Source organism: Lolium rigidum, chromosome 4 (genome assembly GCF_022539505.1).
Source record: "Lolium rigidum isolate FL_2022 chromosome 4, APGP_CSIRO_Lrig_0.1, whole genome shotgun sequence".
Lineage (NCBI taxonomy): Eukaryota > Viridiplantae > Streptophyta > Magnoliopsida > Poales > Poaceae > Lolium > Lolium rigidum.
The window spans coordinates 51,254,742-51,271,220 of record NC_061511.1 but is presented as its reverse complement, the minus strand read 5'-3'; the positions used below and the strand labels follow the sequence as shown (position 1 = coordinate 51,271,220).

General features: G+C 46.3%; 1 protein-coding gene across 2 annotated transcripts; it reads left to right on the top strand.

The window, feature by feature from the left end:
• Nucleotides 1–8,711: 8,711 nt before the first annotated feature.
• On the top strand, nt 8,712–15,473 carry LOC124708193 (AFG1-like ATPase). Of its 2 annotated transcripts, none has more exons than XM_047239879.1 (15): nt 8,712–8,930; nt 10,881–11,172; nt 11,262–11,341; nt 11,436–11,536; nt 11,619–11,744; nt 13,181–13,250; nt 13,335–13,421; nt 13,521–13,586; nt 13,698–13,790; nt 13,877–13,933; nt 14,022–14,150; nt 14,231–14,321; nt 14,416–14,504; nt 14,852–15,042; nt 15,143–15,473. In XM_047239879.1, the coding sequence occupies exons 2-15, from the start codon at nt 10,923–10,925 to the stop codon at nt 15,246–15,248; spliced, it is 1,536 nt and encodes a 511-aa protein (XP_047095835.1). In that variant the 5' UTR covers nt 8,712–8,930; nt 10,881–10,922; the 3' UTR covers nt 15,249–15,473. The 2 variants fall into 2 exon arrangements, with proteins under 2 accessions (XP_047095835.1, XP_047095836.1); XM_047239880.1 differs by lacking the exon at nt 8,712–8,930 and adding an exon at nt 9,664–9,772.
• The last annotated feature ends 1,006 nt before the right edge of the window (nt 15,474–16,479 follow it).

Here is a 16,479-nt window from a genome sequence, read left to right as displayed (position 1 = left end):
CGAGTCGGCCTTTCAACACAGGAGCCGATAGCATATGCTTGATGACATCCGATTTGCATATGACGATGATTTCTGCCTTCAGCAAGATGTGCTGAATCTTGGTGCGGGTGAAGAACAGGCAGAGGCACAACTTCTCGATCTCAAGGTACCTCGTTTCTGCATCCAACATCCTTCTGCTGAGGTAGAAAACCACTTTTTCCAGACCATCATAAACCTGTACCACCACCGAAGCGATGGAGGTGCCAGCTACTGATAAGTAAATGTAGAAGGGTCTGTCTTGCTGTGGTGGAACCAACACAGGTGGCTTCGTCAAGTACTCCTTAATATCGTCAAATGCTTGCTGTTGCTCTGCCCCCCAGCGAAACTCCTCATCAGACTTGATTTTGACCAATCCCATGAACGGCTCAATTCGTCCCGACAGATTAGAGATGAATCTTCTGACGAAATTGATTTTGCCGATGAGACACTGGAGCTCCTTCTTCGTGGTGGGTGGTTTCATCGTTCGCACTGCCTCCTGACTTTTCAGGCCGATCTCAATTCCGCGTTCATGAACCAAGAAACCCAGGAACTGACCGGCCGTCACACCAAAGGCACACTTCTTTGGATTCATTCTTAGTCCGAATTTCCTAGTTCGGTCCAGGACGTGTCGCAAATCTTCCAAGTGTCCGTCCACCAAAACAGACTTCACCACCACGTCATCGATGTAAATCTCCACCAATTTGCCGATTAAATCATGAAAGATGTAATTCATGGCTCGTTGGTATGTTGCGCCGGCATTCTTCAGTCCAAATGTCATGACTACATATTCAAACAAGCCCACCGAGCCTGGAACTCTGAATGTAGTCTTGTTTATATCTTCGGAGCCATAAAGATTTGATTGTACCCGACATTGCCATCCATGAAGCTTAAAACTTTATGACCAGCAGCTGCATTGATCAATGTCTCTGCTACTGGCATCGGATATTCATCCTTTGGAGTGGCACTATTAAGATTCTGAAAATCTATGGCGACGCGCCATCGGCCATCCTTCTTCTCCACATGTACGACATTGGAAATCCATTCAGCGTACCTGCATGGCCTGATGAACCCGGCGTCCAGCATCTTCTGGATCTCCTTCTTGACTTCCACCAAGATTTTGGCCTTCATCTGTCGTGCTCGCTGTTGGAACGGCCGAAATCCTTTCTTCAGAGGGAGCCGATGCTCAATGATGCTCCTGTCTAACCTAGGCATCTCTGTATAATCCCATGCAAAACAATCTGGGTACTCTTTCAACAAGGCTCTCAACCGGCTCCTCAGATGTGGATCCAACTTTTTGCTGATAAATGTTGGTCGTGGCTTATCCCCAGGACCAATGTCAATCTCTTCCAGCTCATCAGCGGATGTGAACCCATACCCCAGCTTTCCATCGCTTGCTAGATCAATGCTGAACACAGGCAAAAGGGATGTTGAGGATAATTTTGGCCGATTGCTAGAATCGGCCTCCTTTTTCATTGCAACGTTCAATGCGGGTTTACAACTTTTTGGTTCTCTACTACGTGACAATCTCGAGGTAAGATCTTTGCTTTTTATTTTTTGGGGCCGATCGCTAGGATCGGCCTTGTCACGCACGTCCATAGACTTGGATTTTGCTACTCTGTCAGGCCAGTGGATAAGACCAGCCTCACCCCGTTTTTTGAAGCTTCGATGCGCTCGCAGCCGTCCAGATTAATTCCAGAGAGCGGCTCTTGGTCGTTTGCATCCCAAATGTTCATGGCAGCTAGCGAAATCTCGATCGAGTCATCTGCATGAACAACTTCCACTTCATCTCCATCCCATTGTATGATGCACTGATGCATTGTGGATGGAATGCAACAGTTAGCGTGGATCCAATCTCTCCCTAGCAAGACAGCATAAGTGCTTTTGCTGTCGACGATGAAGAACGATGTAGGGATGGTTTTTCGGCCTACAGTCAGTTCCACGTTCAGAACACCCTTTGCTTCTGACGCTTGGCCGTTGAAATCGCTTAATGTGACGTTGGTCTTGATCAGATCTTCATTGGAACGTCCCAAACGTCGTAGCATAGAGTACGGCATTATATTGACTGTCGCTCCTGTGTCAACCAACATCTTGCCGATAGGCTGCCCATTGATGTAACCTTTCAGGTATAGGGCTTTCAAATGCCTGTAGCTTCTATCTCGCGGCTTCTCAAAGATGACTGGCCGTGGACCGCAGTCAAACTGTGCTACTGATACCTCCTCGTCCTTCAGAGCACAAAACTCTGACGGGAGTATGAACACCATGTTTGTATCAGCCGATGCCTCTGCATCGGCTCTTGTCTGCTTGGGGCGCCACACTTTCTTCTGTGGCCGTGCCTCTGTCTCCAATGTTTGCTGAATTTTCACGGCCAGATCGGGCCGTGCTTTCCTCAACGTATATAAGTACTGAGCTTCGGCTTCCTCTAAGCTTCGTAGCCGCTGCACCCTACGCTTCTGGGAATGGCTGAGTCCATCAGGACACCACCTTGGCCGGTGATACCTATCTTCTTCTTCATCTGACTCCTCGAAGTCTTCATCTTGAGACGACTCAGCTCGTTTGTTCTGAGGTGGGAGAGGCCCTAGACGCTTGAACACTGAAATTTCATTTGTTCCCTTCCTCTGCCGTTTACATTCTGGGCAGTTCTCGATTGTAGGCAATCGGCTCATTCCTGAGTCCCAGCAATGTTTGAAGAAAGGACAGTTCCAATGCTTATCCATGTCCTCTGGCTCTCTCGACCTCCGTCTAGCGTGTCGCTCATACCCTTCGTGGTCTCTATCATATCGACGATACTTTCTGTCATCTGCATCAGACCGACGATATCTCTCATCATCTACGTCGTAGCGCCGACGTCGGTCATACTGCTGCTCATATTTGTTAAGGAGATGTGCGGAGAGTGGTCGTTGATACCGCACGCTTCTCACTTCTTCCTCAGTCAAGTATCGTCTGTTATCATGCTGGGGCCGGTCTCGTGGATCGGCCTCCGCTTTATCTTTGCCACGGGAGTGACTGCTCTCTGGCTTATCCTTGCCATGGCGGTCTACAAGTCCTGCCATGTTGATATCAAAAGAGAAGCCTGGCTCGCTTCTTAAGCAGTGACTGAGATCTACCATGTTGACGCCAGGAAACGGATGTGTGTCAACTTTCATGGCAAACTGACTGAAAAGTAATCGGCCTTGTTCTATCGCCATTTGAATCTGTCCGCGCAGTACTTTGCAGTCATTGGTGGCGTGGGTGAACGTGTGATGCCATTTGCAGTATGGCCTGCCGTTCATCTCTTGTAACGTAGGGATTTTGTGGCCTTCAGGTAACTTCAGCTGTTTTTCCTTCAGCAGCAAATCAAAAATCTGCTCCGTTTTACTTAAATCAAAGTCAAACCCTTTTGCAGTCCCTGGTTGTTTCACCCATTTGCAGAACACGGTGCTGCCCCCGAGCCCATTCAGCTACGGCGACCTCCCCGATCTTCTCGCGAGTCTTCATCTTCTTCCGTCTCGACCAGGGCAACGCGCTTGAACTTGTCCTGGTACAATTCTGGGTGGCGCTGTTCATATGATGTCAATTTCTGAACCATGTGCGCCAGTGAATTGTAGTCTGCTTGGAAAGTCAGATCCTTGAGCGGCGCTGAGAGTCCTGCTATTGCCAGCTCGGCCGCTTCCTTCTCGGACAAATGAACCGAATAACATCGGTTCTTGACGATCCTGAAACGCTGAATGTATTCGGACACTATCTCTCCTCGCCTCGCCGAACTCCGAGTCGGATCGGCAATGCCGGCTTCGATAGCTTCGAATGATATTGTATGTGGAACTGCTCTTCCAGCTGCTTCCACGTCCGAACTGAATCTGGTGGCAACGAGGTGTACCACCCAAAGGCTGGGCCCGTGAGATATTGCGAAAAGAACCTCACACGTAGCTGGTCTGATGCTGAGACCATGCCCAACTGTGCCAAATATCGGCTCACGTGCTCGATTGAGCTAGACCCTTCTGATCCACTGAATTTTGTGAAGTCAGGGAGCCGATATTTAGGCGGTAGTGGGATCAGGTCATAGTCGTTGGGAGACGGCTTGGAATAGCCGATTGTTCTCTTCTTCGGCAGGATGCCGAACTGGTCTCTCAAGATTGCACTGATCTGATCCACAGTGGGAGCTAAAGCAGTTGAGCTTTCATGACTTGTTCCGGTGGCATATTTAGCTAGCAACGCCTGTTTCTCCGCATCTGCTCCAGAACTCCCTCCTGCTCCAGCAATCCCTCCTGCTGTGGCAATCCCTCCTGCTGTAATTGCGTGCGTCCAGTTGTTGCAGTCCGGCACGTATGTGCACACGTATCCATGCGGGATCTCCTTGGGCGGCTCATACAGGAATTGGTAATCGCCAGGATCACCTCCAACCTTGTAGACGACGTACGCCGGTGAACCTTGTTGCTGTGGAGCTGCCAATGTGTACGGCAGTGGTGGCCTAGTGTAGAACGCTATTTCTCCCTGGTGAGTTCCTAGAGCAGGTCCTGGCGGAGAATATTGATGCTTCATGATTTCTTGCACCACATGGAGCGCAACTCGCTCAAGAGTGTTCAGCAGGCTCTCAGAATACCGATGTAGAGAATGAGCCACAGCATAGTTAATTTCCTGGCGCAGGGCTCTGGTACGGTCCTCCGAAGGGAGAGACAGATCTATCCCTTCAAGCACGCCTTCGGGTTTGAACCCTTTGAATCTGATGCCATACGAACGGGTTTTCTCAAAAGAGCCGATGAGATCGGCTTCAAAGATGGCCTTGAGATCATCATATTTCTTCTTGTGCTCTGCAGGCAGATCTTCGTACTTGAGCTGTTCTTCCGGCATCTCGGATGCAGGTGTTGACGTGGTTGTCGTAGAAGATCGTCCCACCGGGCGTGCCAGAATGTGTTACCTGCCAAAACCCACCGGCGAGCAGTGGTTAAGCAACACGAAGAGCCGGGAGGCTGCCAAGACTGTTGGGTGGGCCCTGGTCCCTCGACGTCGTCCCGCAATGTTCCGGCACACGTCCCGGCGGTTGCAAGGGCGTGCCACCTGACCTATACCTGGTCAGGAAGGTGTTGGATTGCTTCGATTAGTCTCCTGCATGGTAGACACGTAAACATTAAATACGAGCCCGATCGGCTCCCAGGTTGCCCTGTGGATCGGCTCAAAGAGCCGATCGCCCCATGATTCACGTTTGGTTTACGATGACATGGGGCTCCTGCTTGATCAACACAAAGTTAAACCAATCCACGACAGTTTAGGGTTTTCACCGTATGATCGGAACATCCTACGCGTAGCTGAGCCTAATAGACACGAAAGATGATAGAAAGCTAACCGTAAAAGAGGCCTAAAAACCAACATTAAGTTAATTTCCCGGAACAATCCCTCTTAGAGCTAGCAAACTATACCTTACGCACTACCGGATCGTTCAACCCGTTTGCAAGGCCTAACCATACGGATATTAAACTAATCCTTGAAAGAACAAGGAGCAACTATAACAGATTGGATCTACTAAACGATGAACAAGCAAGATGCTGCCCTTACACCTAGATAGGTATAAGGGCAGCTAGATATCGAGGGACGGCATAGCTAAGCAGATATGTGTAAGAAAAGCACCAATGCAAGCCCCAAAACATCTATGATAAGTAGTGTTACTCGCCATCAACAACGCTTCAGCACGAGTAACACAAGATAAACGAATAAACGTACGCTGCCTAGATCGCAAGATGCGATCTAGGCAGCATGATGCTTACCCGGAAGAAACCCTCGAAACAAGGGGTGGCGATGCGCCTGGTTTGTGTTTGTTGTGAACGTGATTGTCCTCCTTTCTCAATAACCCTAGGTACATATTTATAGTCCAAGGGACTTTCTAATTCGGGCGTGCACCTAACCGTGCACGGGTTAAACTCTATCTTCTAATTCTAAACTAAGATGCAATCTACTATAATTTACAGATACACGGGCAATCTAGCCCAAACTCTTCGCACAAGGCCGCTTCAGAGACGCTCCACGTGTATATCCTTCAAGCCCATCTCAATTACGGCCCATCTCCTGATTTGGCCAAAATATGGTGATAATAGTGTGCCACTGTCGTAGCACAGTACACTTAGTTTGTGGCCACTCCATATGCCTTCCGTGTGAGCAACTGTATGAGGCCTAACAACTGTTATCAATGGCCGTTTTCATCTACACTACCTGTGAGCACGCATCTGTTACTAATTGCTTGTGTTCTTCTGGCAGAGTGAGAAGATCGTGCTTGGGTCGCCTGGTGAGGTTCCCGGCGAAGGACCTGCGAAGAAGCGTCGTGGAAGGCCGGCCAAGGTCGGCCACTTCCACGACGAGCCAGGGCCGTACCACTTCCTCAAGATCATCTTCAAACCCACCTTCGGTCGCCTCATCATCCCTAAAGCTTTCGTCAAGTGGTTCGGAGACATCCCTTCCAACATCATCGTCACCACCAACACCGGATGCAACTGGAGGATGACTACGAGGATAGAAGGCGATGACACATTCATCAACCAGAGATAGTCGGCCTTCGCCGTCGCCCATCAACTCAAGGTAGGCCAGTTCGTCACCTTCAGAAGGGTGTCCTCCTTGGAGTACAATGTGGTCATCTTCAACCACACCTGCACTAAGGTGGTGACAAGGTGCCCGTACCATGGCGATGACACCAGGTGCGTCGTCTCCAAGCACCATGTCTGAAGCTAACCTGGTACCATGTCCTGTCTAGTTGCTGCTCATATGTAGTGTTGAACTATGATCCTGTTTGTCGTGTCCAAAACTAAAATCGTGTCTGAAAATTGTTGTGCCGTGAACTTGTGTAATCTATGATCACTACTAATTTATCTTTCCTCTATGATTGTGTTCTTACTTGTGATGTTGATCGCTGGTAACCTCACCACTGAAGGGAAGAGGTTACCAGAACCGGATTATGTGTTGCAACCAAACAGCAGGTGCGCCGTTCTGGGCTGCTACAAGGCCTGAAAACCGACCAACCAAATGGGCAGAGCCCAAATCTCCACGGGGCCAAAAAAATCTCCGTGCAGGCCACCAAACAAAGTCCCTTTTATGGCCCATGGCCCGTCTTGGACACGCAGGGGGCTCCTTCCCGCTGCGCCAGTGATGCAAGAAATCGGCTCAGGCAACCAAACGCGCCCTAAGTCTACATAGCTACTCTATCACTGAAGGTGGCTCGGAACGCTCCTTGATCATGGGTCCGCCACTGATCGCACATCCCTCTTCAAGCCCTCTACTGTTCACAATCTTTAGATGGATGTTGGGAACATGACACCGTGTCTACATGGAAAATAATTGGGTTGGAAATCATTTGCCACATGTATGGTTTCTGGCGGAGTCATTTCTCGAATCAAGGGAGAAGGAACTCGCTCGTTTCGTTGCACATGGCGAATTTTTTTCATGCAGTGCATATTTATTAAAGAAGCCCAGAACCTATATGAGAAGGCACGCTCAGTTCAGCCGTCTCTGGTGAGCCAACCTGTTCTCACGCTCGCTAGGAAAATTTTACGCCAAGCTCGTGCAAGAGAGAGATGGTGGGAGTTCACCGCATTCGGAAAATCCTGCGAGAAGAATTCGGTCATCTCTCGCCGACGAAATGGCACCCCCTATTTACACCACTCCCAAAGTTGCGGGTAGAGAAACATAAACTTTGGAGAGATGAGCTTCATGCGTGCCAATGATTCTTTTGTGGTGCTTTGGGTGAGATGGTAGTGGGCGTGCTCTGGTTCGGGTTGTCGGTGCCAAGGTTGGAGCCATGATGGTGGCGCTGCTAGTATTGGGTTAGGTCCCCTACATCCTCTTTGGGTGTTCTCGACAACCCCTTGCGCTCACTCACGGGAGGATCGGTGCCCTCATGCCTAGGCAGTGAGGGGAAGTGTTCCCCTCCCCCGATTGTAGCGGCGTGTTAGGACGACGTGAGCACGACGCTTCTTGCAGGCTCTGTTCTGACACTCGACGACGTGGCAGTGGCTCTCCTTCTTTACACCTTCTTCATCAACGGCTTCCCCAAGCAGCTTCCTCTCCTCGTGTTTGACTCCATGTTCGACGGCAAGGCTTTACAAGGTTGGCTTTGTGCCGCGCGGTGGCAGGTTTAATGTTTGGCCTTTTCAGCATCTTGATCAGTGGTCCTTTCCTCTACTCTAGGGTGAGCATCCCCATGGTCAACGGTTCGGCGGCCTCTGAGCCAGGGCGAGAGGGCAGGGGGGCCCTCTTCGGTCATGGAGGAGGTTGGTCAGGTGATGGCTCACTCGTCCTAGTAGATGTTGGAGTGTTCGACCTCGCTCGTTGGAGTTTCTCCCTGACGATCGTCTTCGACCTCCCATGGTGCTTCGTTCGTAGTCCAGAGCATCGACAACTATAAGTTGGTTCTCTGTTCTATTGTTGTATGTCATGTTGTAAGTTGTTCATCAACACCTTTTGTGTGTCTATGTATTCTCGCTGGCATTGCTCAGCCGATGGCACGTTGTGGTGTGTGGCGTTGTGTTACGGTGTGTAGCCTTATGTATTTCCTAGACTATTAATAACTTCGTTAATTTAAAGTCACGCTCCGCTCAAGCCTCCTAGCTAAAATTATTTTAGATGGGTATAGATAGATTAGGTGAAGTAGCGCTAGTGCGATGAGTGACACGGCAAAGCTGACAGGACATACTATGCACTATGCACAATGCACTAGTATAATGGTGGGTGTCTGTCATGTCGTGGGTGTGCTGACAAACGTGATCCACGATATTGTAATCAGGAGTATATACCTAAACTGGTGATGTGTACGTACATGCCTATGGTTGGTCCCGGTTCGTGTTTATTTTGCTGTCGCACTGGTCAGATTCGCTCTAGCCATACCTTCTCCCCGCGCGAGCCGCCTTCGTTCGTCCTCGTCTCCGACTAGCTCGACCGGACCTCCAAGCACGAAGAAGGTACGAGCAGCAGTTTGGTTCTTCGTTCTGATATATGGTCTTCTTCCCAGGAGTATTCTTTATGCCAGACATTACCAGTCAACCGCTGATTAGACATGGTGGAAACTAATTTAGCGGTAACAATTATCCCCTTGTTCACCAATTCCACTCTGGAAAACCAGAGCAAGTAGTGTGGCGCGCGCGGCTTCCGAGTTCCGACCCTGACGGCGGCGACCAAGTGACGAGCACGAGGAGGAGTCCAGCACGCGATTATTTATCCCAAGGAACACGCAGGCGCCAACACTATTCCAGCTCACGCCTCTCATCCTGTTCCCAATTCCCATCTTGCGCCTGTTTCTTTCCATCTTTCTTTTCTCCTCGGCGCCGGCGACGCGGAGTCGGAGTCCGTTCCCCGCTGCCTCCTCGAACTCGGGACGGACGGACAGACAGACGGGAATAGTTTCCTCGGCGACGCGGCGACGCGGCGACGCCACGGCGAGGTTGGCCGTCGCGGTTCCGGGTTCTTGGCTGCACTGACCAAATTCGATTCGGTCTTGGCTTCGTCCATCTTAACTGCTCCGTCCGTAGGTAAATACTCGTCGCCGTCTCGGTTTATTCATTGCGCTCCCTGACTGCCACCGAGCCTCTTCTTATTCGCTCACGTTTTTCTCTTCCGCCGCGATTCGATTGGGAAGGTCTTCGGAGGAGGCCGCGGACCGCCGACGCCGCCGGACGAGTGAACAGGTACGGCAGCGCGCCCCCACAAAGAGGCATCCCTCTCCTCCGCGCCGGCGAGGACGAACGGACGGACGGGCGGCGGCTTTTCTGCGGCGCCAAGATTGGATCTTTCCTTGATTTGCTAGGTGCGCCAAAATCCTCCTTCCCGCGATTCTTGATTTGTTCGTCGCTCCCAAATGCTCGGGACTCGGGATTTCCTTCTAGATTTATATCTCGAATAATCCTCCCACCGTCATGGAGCTTACTGTCCTTCAGCTCCCTCCCGGAATTTGGCGAGACGTCCCACCTTATTAAGGCTAATACGTATCACTGACCTAGCTGATTTGTCGTGTTTCTGCGTCAGTTTCATCCTAGTTTGTTGCTTTGCTGGCTTACTTTTGAGTATTCTCTGTATTCATTCAACTTGAAAAGCCACTGATAAGATAAGTCTAAAGATTCTCCTTGTGAATCCTTTTGGATACATTGGCACGGAAAGTTTTAAGCTTTATTTTTGGTCCATTGGAGTTAGAAAGTGGCATTTTCTCTTTATTATTGGCCAACCTTTTCCAAGCTCCTTGTCCGGGAATCTGCTGATTCCTGGCGAAATATTTCATCTTTAAGGCTAAATAAATATCAGTTACCTAGCTGATGATGCAGATTCAGCTGTTTCTGATCAATTTGATCCTAGTTCGTTTCACTTAGAAAGCGACTGGTTAGAAAAGAAAGGAGACTCTCCTAAATCCGTTGGAAGAAACCATTGGCGTGGAAACCTTTTCTTTTTGTCCATTGGACTTACTAATTGCATTTCTCTTTATTATTGGCCACCCTTTTCCAAGCTCCTTGTCCGGGAATATGCTGATTGCTGGCGAAATATTTCATCTTTAAGGCTATAATAGCAGTTACCAAGCTGATTGATGCGGATTCATTGTTTCTGATCAATTTGATCCTAGTTCGTTGAACTTAGAAAGCAACTGGCTAGAAAAGAAAGGAGATTCTCCTAAATCCACTGTTGGACCTGAGAAACCATCGGCGCGGAAACCTTTCCTTTTTGTCCATTGGACTTAGTTGCATTTCTCTTTATTATTGTCCACCCTTTGCAAGTCATTTTCCCAATAATTCTACCAGATTCCAAACCACGTGATCCCTCCCTATCAGTATTTACTTTCCAGCTTATTCCACTTGTGTTTGAGTATTTCATCTCAGGAGAAGCTACCTACAGTTTGCTAATATATTCTAGTTCTGCTGTGATTGTAGGTTTCACAACTCTGCCTACCAAGTTTGCCTAGACAGTGCAAGATGAGAGCGCTAGTTCGCTCGCTACGGCACCTTCGCCGTCTCACAAAGCACCATGCAGAGGGAGGACACACATCAGTAAACAGAGTGACCAGGCAGCAGAATGCCGTGATCTTGTGTAGTTCGACATCCCGTTCGCTCAGTTCACTCAGCACAATATTACGTCGTAATGATGAAGCTACCAGATTTATGAGTCCAGGCGTGGAGATACTGAGGAACATGTTCTCCACCATAGCGGCTGATTCAGTCAAAGGTATCAGTGTTCTTCCTTTTCTATGCGTGGAGCCTTATTTTCTGTTGGGAGCATTTGATCGACCTGATTACTTTCCTGAACTGTGGCAGATGTTCCACAAAGTGGTCCAATGGCGGAATATGAGAAGAGAATTGCATCAGGGGAGCTTGTGGATGGTGATAGCTTTCAGGTTGTTGAATTGGTCCTGGTCGATTTTTTTTTCTTGGATGGCTTCCTTAAACGCTTTGTTTGAGATTTTTCTTATGTTTTACCAATTGGTGCAGGTCGACACGATTCAGCAATTACAAAGGCTTTACGAGGATCTTGTAGAGAATGAAGAAGCCTGCCAGTTGGATAGATACCAGTCATCCGAGAAATCTGGAAGGTAAGAGCAGTTTGAAAGCACTGATTTCACATGGCAAGGGACTGATCCAGTTATCATAACCTTACTGGTTTCTGTTTAACAGGAGTAGATGGCTATGGTCTCGTATCATGGCTCCGCCTACTAGCCATGCACCTGTAAAGGGGTTGTATCTATATGGAGGGGTCGGTACAGGGAAGACAATGCTTATGGACCTCTTCTATGAACAACTGTAAGTGAATCTATAAAATTTTGGGACTTCCTTCGTGCTGGTTTGAGTTAAGGATTACGAATTTCATAATGCACACAACTACACAAGGACATACTACTGAACATGCCACTAGACAAATTCACGGAGGTCTGTCAGTTCAGAAATATATTTAGTGTTCTTTCCTTAGATTGGTTTACATGAATGCATTCATATCACAATCATATTGCAACAATACAGTGCTCAGTTATCCTTTTTGGCTATTTATGTTCTCCACATGTCGTAAGACTGATGGCATGTAATCCATGCGAGTAACATCATTGAATTCCTTTTCTTTCATGAAGTTAGCTGTCCATACTGATGCTACTATCAACGTTTTAAGCTCTCGAGAGCTTTAGATGCTTCAGATTTATGCAGTTTTTACTTTATTATAGTGATACCACGCACTAGTAGTCTAGTAGATACATAAAGATGCAACACCTACATATTTGTTGAAATTTCTCGATGTTACTTTTTAATACTGTCAAGGAGAACATGTGAGATAACTCTTTAGTGCATACATTTTGTTCTTGATTCTAATCTGCAGCTCGCACATGTACTCTACTTTGAGCTTAGCTAGTGCATTGTAGGTAGCCCTTGGCCTCGATCATATAAAAAAAAGTTTGGGAGAATTGTCCAAATAACTCTTCCAAACATGTAGTTGGTCCATTCTCGGGGAAAAAAACTTGTAGTTGGTTGAAAACCACTCACTATGAGTTGCAGTTCTTGGGCCCTTGAATAATAAGAGAAGTACTAATGGGAATCAGTGGGGCTTGCCAATTATAGAAATGAATCAAATGATTAAACATCAAGCGAAGTATTTTTGTGTATGTTCATAGAAGACCGTGTTAAAAAAGGCTGAATTGTTTTAGTTTAGTTGAGGCTATATTGTTTCTTGTTCACCAAACCAGAACCTTCTGCTTTTGTGAGTAAAAGATTTGTCAGAACCTTATGAGAGGAGTTAAGCTAAATAAGTCAACCTGAAATCATTCACAGTGAGTTGCACATGAGGGAATTGTTAATGGTAATCGGTGAGGCTTGACATTCTAGAATTAACATGGAAACCTTTATTGATTATATGCAACAGTTTTGTATTCAGTGTATATGGTTAAGAAAGGCTTGGGTGGAGTATTTGCAATAGTCAAATAGTGTACCTAATTCTTTTCGGTTATTTTGAGATTTGCCTAAAAGCTGTTGACAAGCTATTAGCTCCATTTACTGTTAGAGTTCCAACTTCCAACAGTTGGGAATCTACAGTGACATGCTAATAATCAGCATAACTCAGTTGGCTGAAAAAATTAATTCTGATTTCCTTTTGTCCTTCAGCTTTGTGGTAGTAATTAGACAATCAGTTGGGACTTGCATAAGATATTTTTTCTTCAATAATCCGATGCTATCCTAACGGTACTACTTCTTGGCAGGCCAGCTAATTGGAGGAAGAAACGTATTCACTTTCATGATTTCATGTTGAATGTACATAGTCGTCTGCAGGTATTCTTTTTTATTGTAGGATGTGCAGCTTTCTTCTTCAGTCTTGTTAAGTTGATTTCTTCATAAACATCCATCTATATGCAGATGCATAAAGGTGTTTCAGATCCCCTTGATATGGTAGCAGCTGAGATTTCAGATGAAGCGATAATATTATGTCTTGATGAGTTTATGGTATGCTTATTATCCTTATCCTTATTATGGCAATATTGTATTTGTGTCATGATGTATCATTATACCTGCTTTCTAACATATCTTAAACAAACCATACAGGTAACTGATGTTGCTGATGCTATGTTATTGAACCGGCTGTTCAAACATTTGTTCAGCAAAGGCGTTGTATGTGACCCCTCACCCCTGCATTTCCTTTTATTAATGGCACCGAAATGACCTTCTTGTTCGCACAAGAATACCTCATGCTGATTCTTTTGCATGGCTATTTTTGTTCAGATCCTAGTTTCGACCTCTAATCGTCCTCCAGAGCAGCTATACGAAGGTGGCTTGCAGCGAAACCTTTTTTTACCGTTCATTGCAACCTTGAAAGTACGTACTGTTTTATTTTTCAATTTAGCTGCTATCTGAAGTTTAATCTGGTAGTATGCTCATGTTAATTTTGGGGATCGCTCCAGGACAGGTGCATTGCGCACCCCATTGGCTCTGCAGTAGACTATCGTCAGCTGGGTTCGGTATGTTGCCTACTTTTGCAAGTTACTTGGTGTCTTATTGTTTCGATTTCCCATTTTATGACATCTTCACTCTGGTATTTATGAGCAGGCTGAAGAAGGTTTCTACTTTGTTGGAGACCAATGCAGTACTGTTCTTAAAGAGAAATTCCAATCTCTAGTTGGAGATGAGGAACCTACTCCTCAAACAGTCGAAGTCGTGATGGGACGGAAATTGCAGGTCCTGGAAGCTACATACTATATTCAGTGGGGCTACTTTTGTTTCATTCAAACACTAATTACTGAACCTTGGCTATGCAGGTTCCACTAGGAGCAAATGGATGTGCATATTTCACGTTTGAAGATCTTTGTGACAGGCCTATTGGTGCAGCAGACTATTTTGGGCTGTTCAGTAAGTGTATTGGTTCAGTGCAGTTTCTACAGTTAGGGATCATAAAATGCTACTCTTGATTTGATTTAACTGATACAAAAATATTAATGCACAGAACGGTTTCACACCCTCGCGGTTGACGGTGTCCCTAAGTTTGGATTTCACAACAGAGCAGCAGCGTATCGGTTTGTCACATTAGTCGACGTATGTTTCATCTAACCTCACTCTGTCATCATTTATATTTTAGTTTACCTTATCCCCATGTTTAGTCATTCCTCCGTTGTTTTACTTTTGAACTAGATATCTTGATGATTTGAACCGTACATGGGTGGCTGATATACTCTTTCCTTAGTAGTAATGCATTCTCCTGAATCTAATTTAGATCTGATTATACATAAAAAAAGGTTCATTGTAGTAAAATATTATTTTTTTAATGTTGATGATCTGAATAAATTTACACAGCATGTGAAACTCTCTGCTAACAGTAGACTGCACTATATTACTGGCAGCACAAATAATCTTGAACTCTAACGGCACAAATGGTTTCCCAGGTCATGTACGAGAACAAGGCGAGGCTATTATGCACAGCTGAGGCCAGACCGATAGAGCTGTTTGAGAACATAGTGACGGTCGCCGAAGCACAGAGAAGCTCGCCAAGGTCTTCACGCTCGAGCAAGAGCGATAATCCTGACTTGTGTGTGGACAACGAGCTCGGATTCGCCAAAGACCGTACGATCAGCAGGTAATGGGAAATGCGATAGTGTGTGTGTGTGCTTTAGCAGGCTGAATGAATCAGCAGCTCCTGTTCTGAATTTTTGACGTGTTGTCGACTGTCGTTGCAGGCTGACGGAGCTGAATAGCAGAGAGTACTTGGAGGAGTTCGAAGTAAAATTGCGGCAGCAGCCCTTGCAGGTTGTAGATGATGGCGGCGATGTTGTACTAGCATAAGTAGCATCATGGTTTTATTCAAAGACATGTTATAATCGTATTGTCTTTTTTCCCCACCGGGCTTACAGAGGAGCGGAGAGAAGGGTTTGCACTTCTCGTCAGCCATACATGTAAATTTACAGCATGCCATGTAAGCATCTCTGTGTGTAAAAAATTGGCAAATGTTGGCACATCTGTAGAGAAATTGTGCTCTCTCATAATGAAAATTTTCACTTATGCTCTCTAGACAGTGTATATAGACGTTGTGAACATAAAAGATTTCTAGGCAGTTGGATCCGTTGGTGAAAGGTCATTTCTTAACATGTACGGTTTGTGCCGGCAAAGAATCCAGGCCGAGACGGAAGCGTGCTTGGCGGCATCAAAACAGAAGGAGCGACTGCACTTGGCTTAAACCGAGTGATTTTTTAGTTTGATTCTCAGACTTTAGTCTCAGCCCTGAAGTTAAGAACTATGATCTGTCGACTATTCTGAAGGAAATCCGTTCCAGCTGCATTAGCTCTTTTCAATCTTCGATGATGCATGCACTGGCTGGGAGGGGTCTGCACCTGACTTTGTCTCTGTTTTGGTAGCCAACGATATAGCTGTGCCCAATGAGCAAAGGAAACTCCATCGCCACTTGAAAAGAAAAAGAATCTACCGTGTCCATCTCGACTGGAGATTCGGACCGTGCACTTGTGATATACAGGTATTGCTATGCATTCCTTCCTTTATTCCCTTCTCTACAAAGAAACAAAAATTACAAAGGAATATATCACTCGGTTAACTTTTTAGTACAAAGCCTTCAACATATTCCACTGATTTTATGAAAGTTCTAGATATTATTCAAAAATAGTCCAATGAATTTTTAAATTTCAAAAGCATTTAAATGATTTTACGGTTTACACATACTAAGTTATTTTGCAACATGTCATGTAAGCACTTTTGCGTGTACAATTTTAGCAAATTCTGTTGTATATGTGAATTGCGCTGCTAAAATATCCTTGTAATAACTACACAATTGACTGTCGGCGCAAGCAAAAGGTAATATACTCCTGGATATACTACGGAGTACTACTCTGTTTTGTAAAGTCAAAAGTTGTGACGTGCATCAAGACGTATACAGGCGTACAGCTAAGAGCTTGAAGTGTAGAGTAGTAGTCAACTGAAGTAGTACAGGTAAAGCTTGGAGAGTGTGGAGTAGAATAGTAGTCAACTGACTTTGGCTGCAGTCCAGGCAGCAACAGCTAGCGAA

What these genes read in the sequence shown, in the direction of transcription:
- LOC124708193 (XM_047239879.1), top strand. Translation starts at nt 10,923, where the DNA reads ATGAGAGCGCTAGTTCGCTCGCTACGGCACCTTCGCCGTCTCACAAAG. An exon ending in TATGTCTTGATGAGTTTATG is followed by an intron (nt 13,422 to 13,520) that starts GTATGCTTATTA and finishes CAAACCATACAG; the next exon opens with GTAACTGATGTTGCTGATGC. An exon ending in AAAGACCGTACGATCAGCAG is followed by an intron (nt 15,043 to 15,142) that starts GTAATGGGAAAT and finishes CTGTCGTTGCAG; the next exon opens with GCTGACGGAGCTGAATAGCA.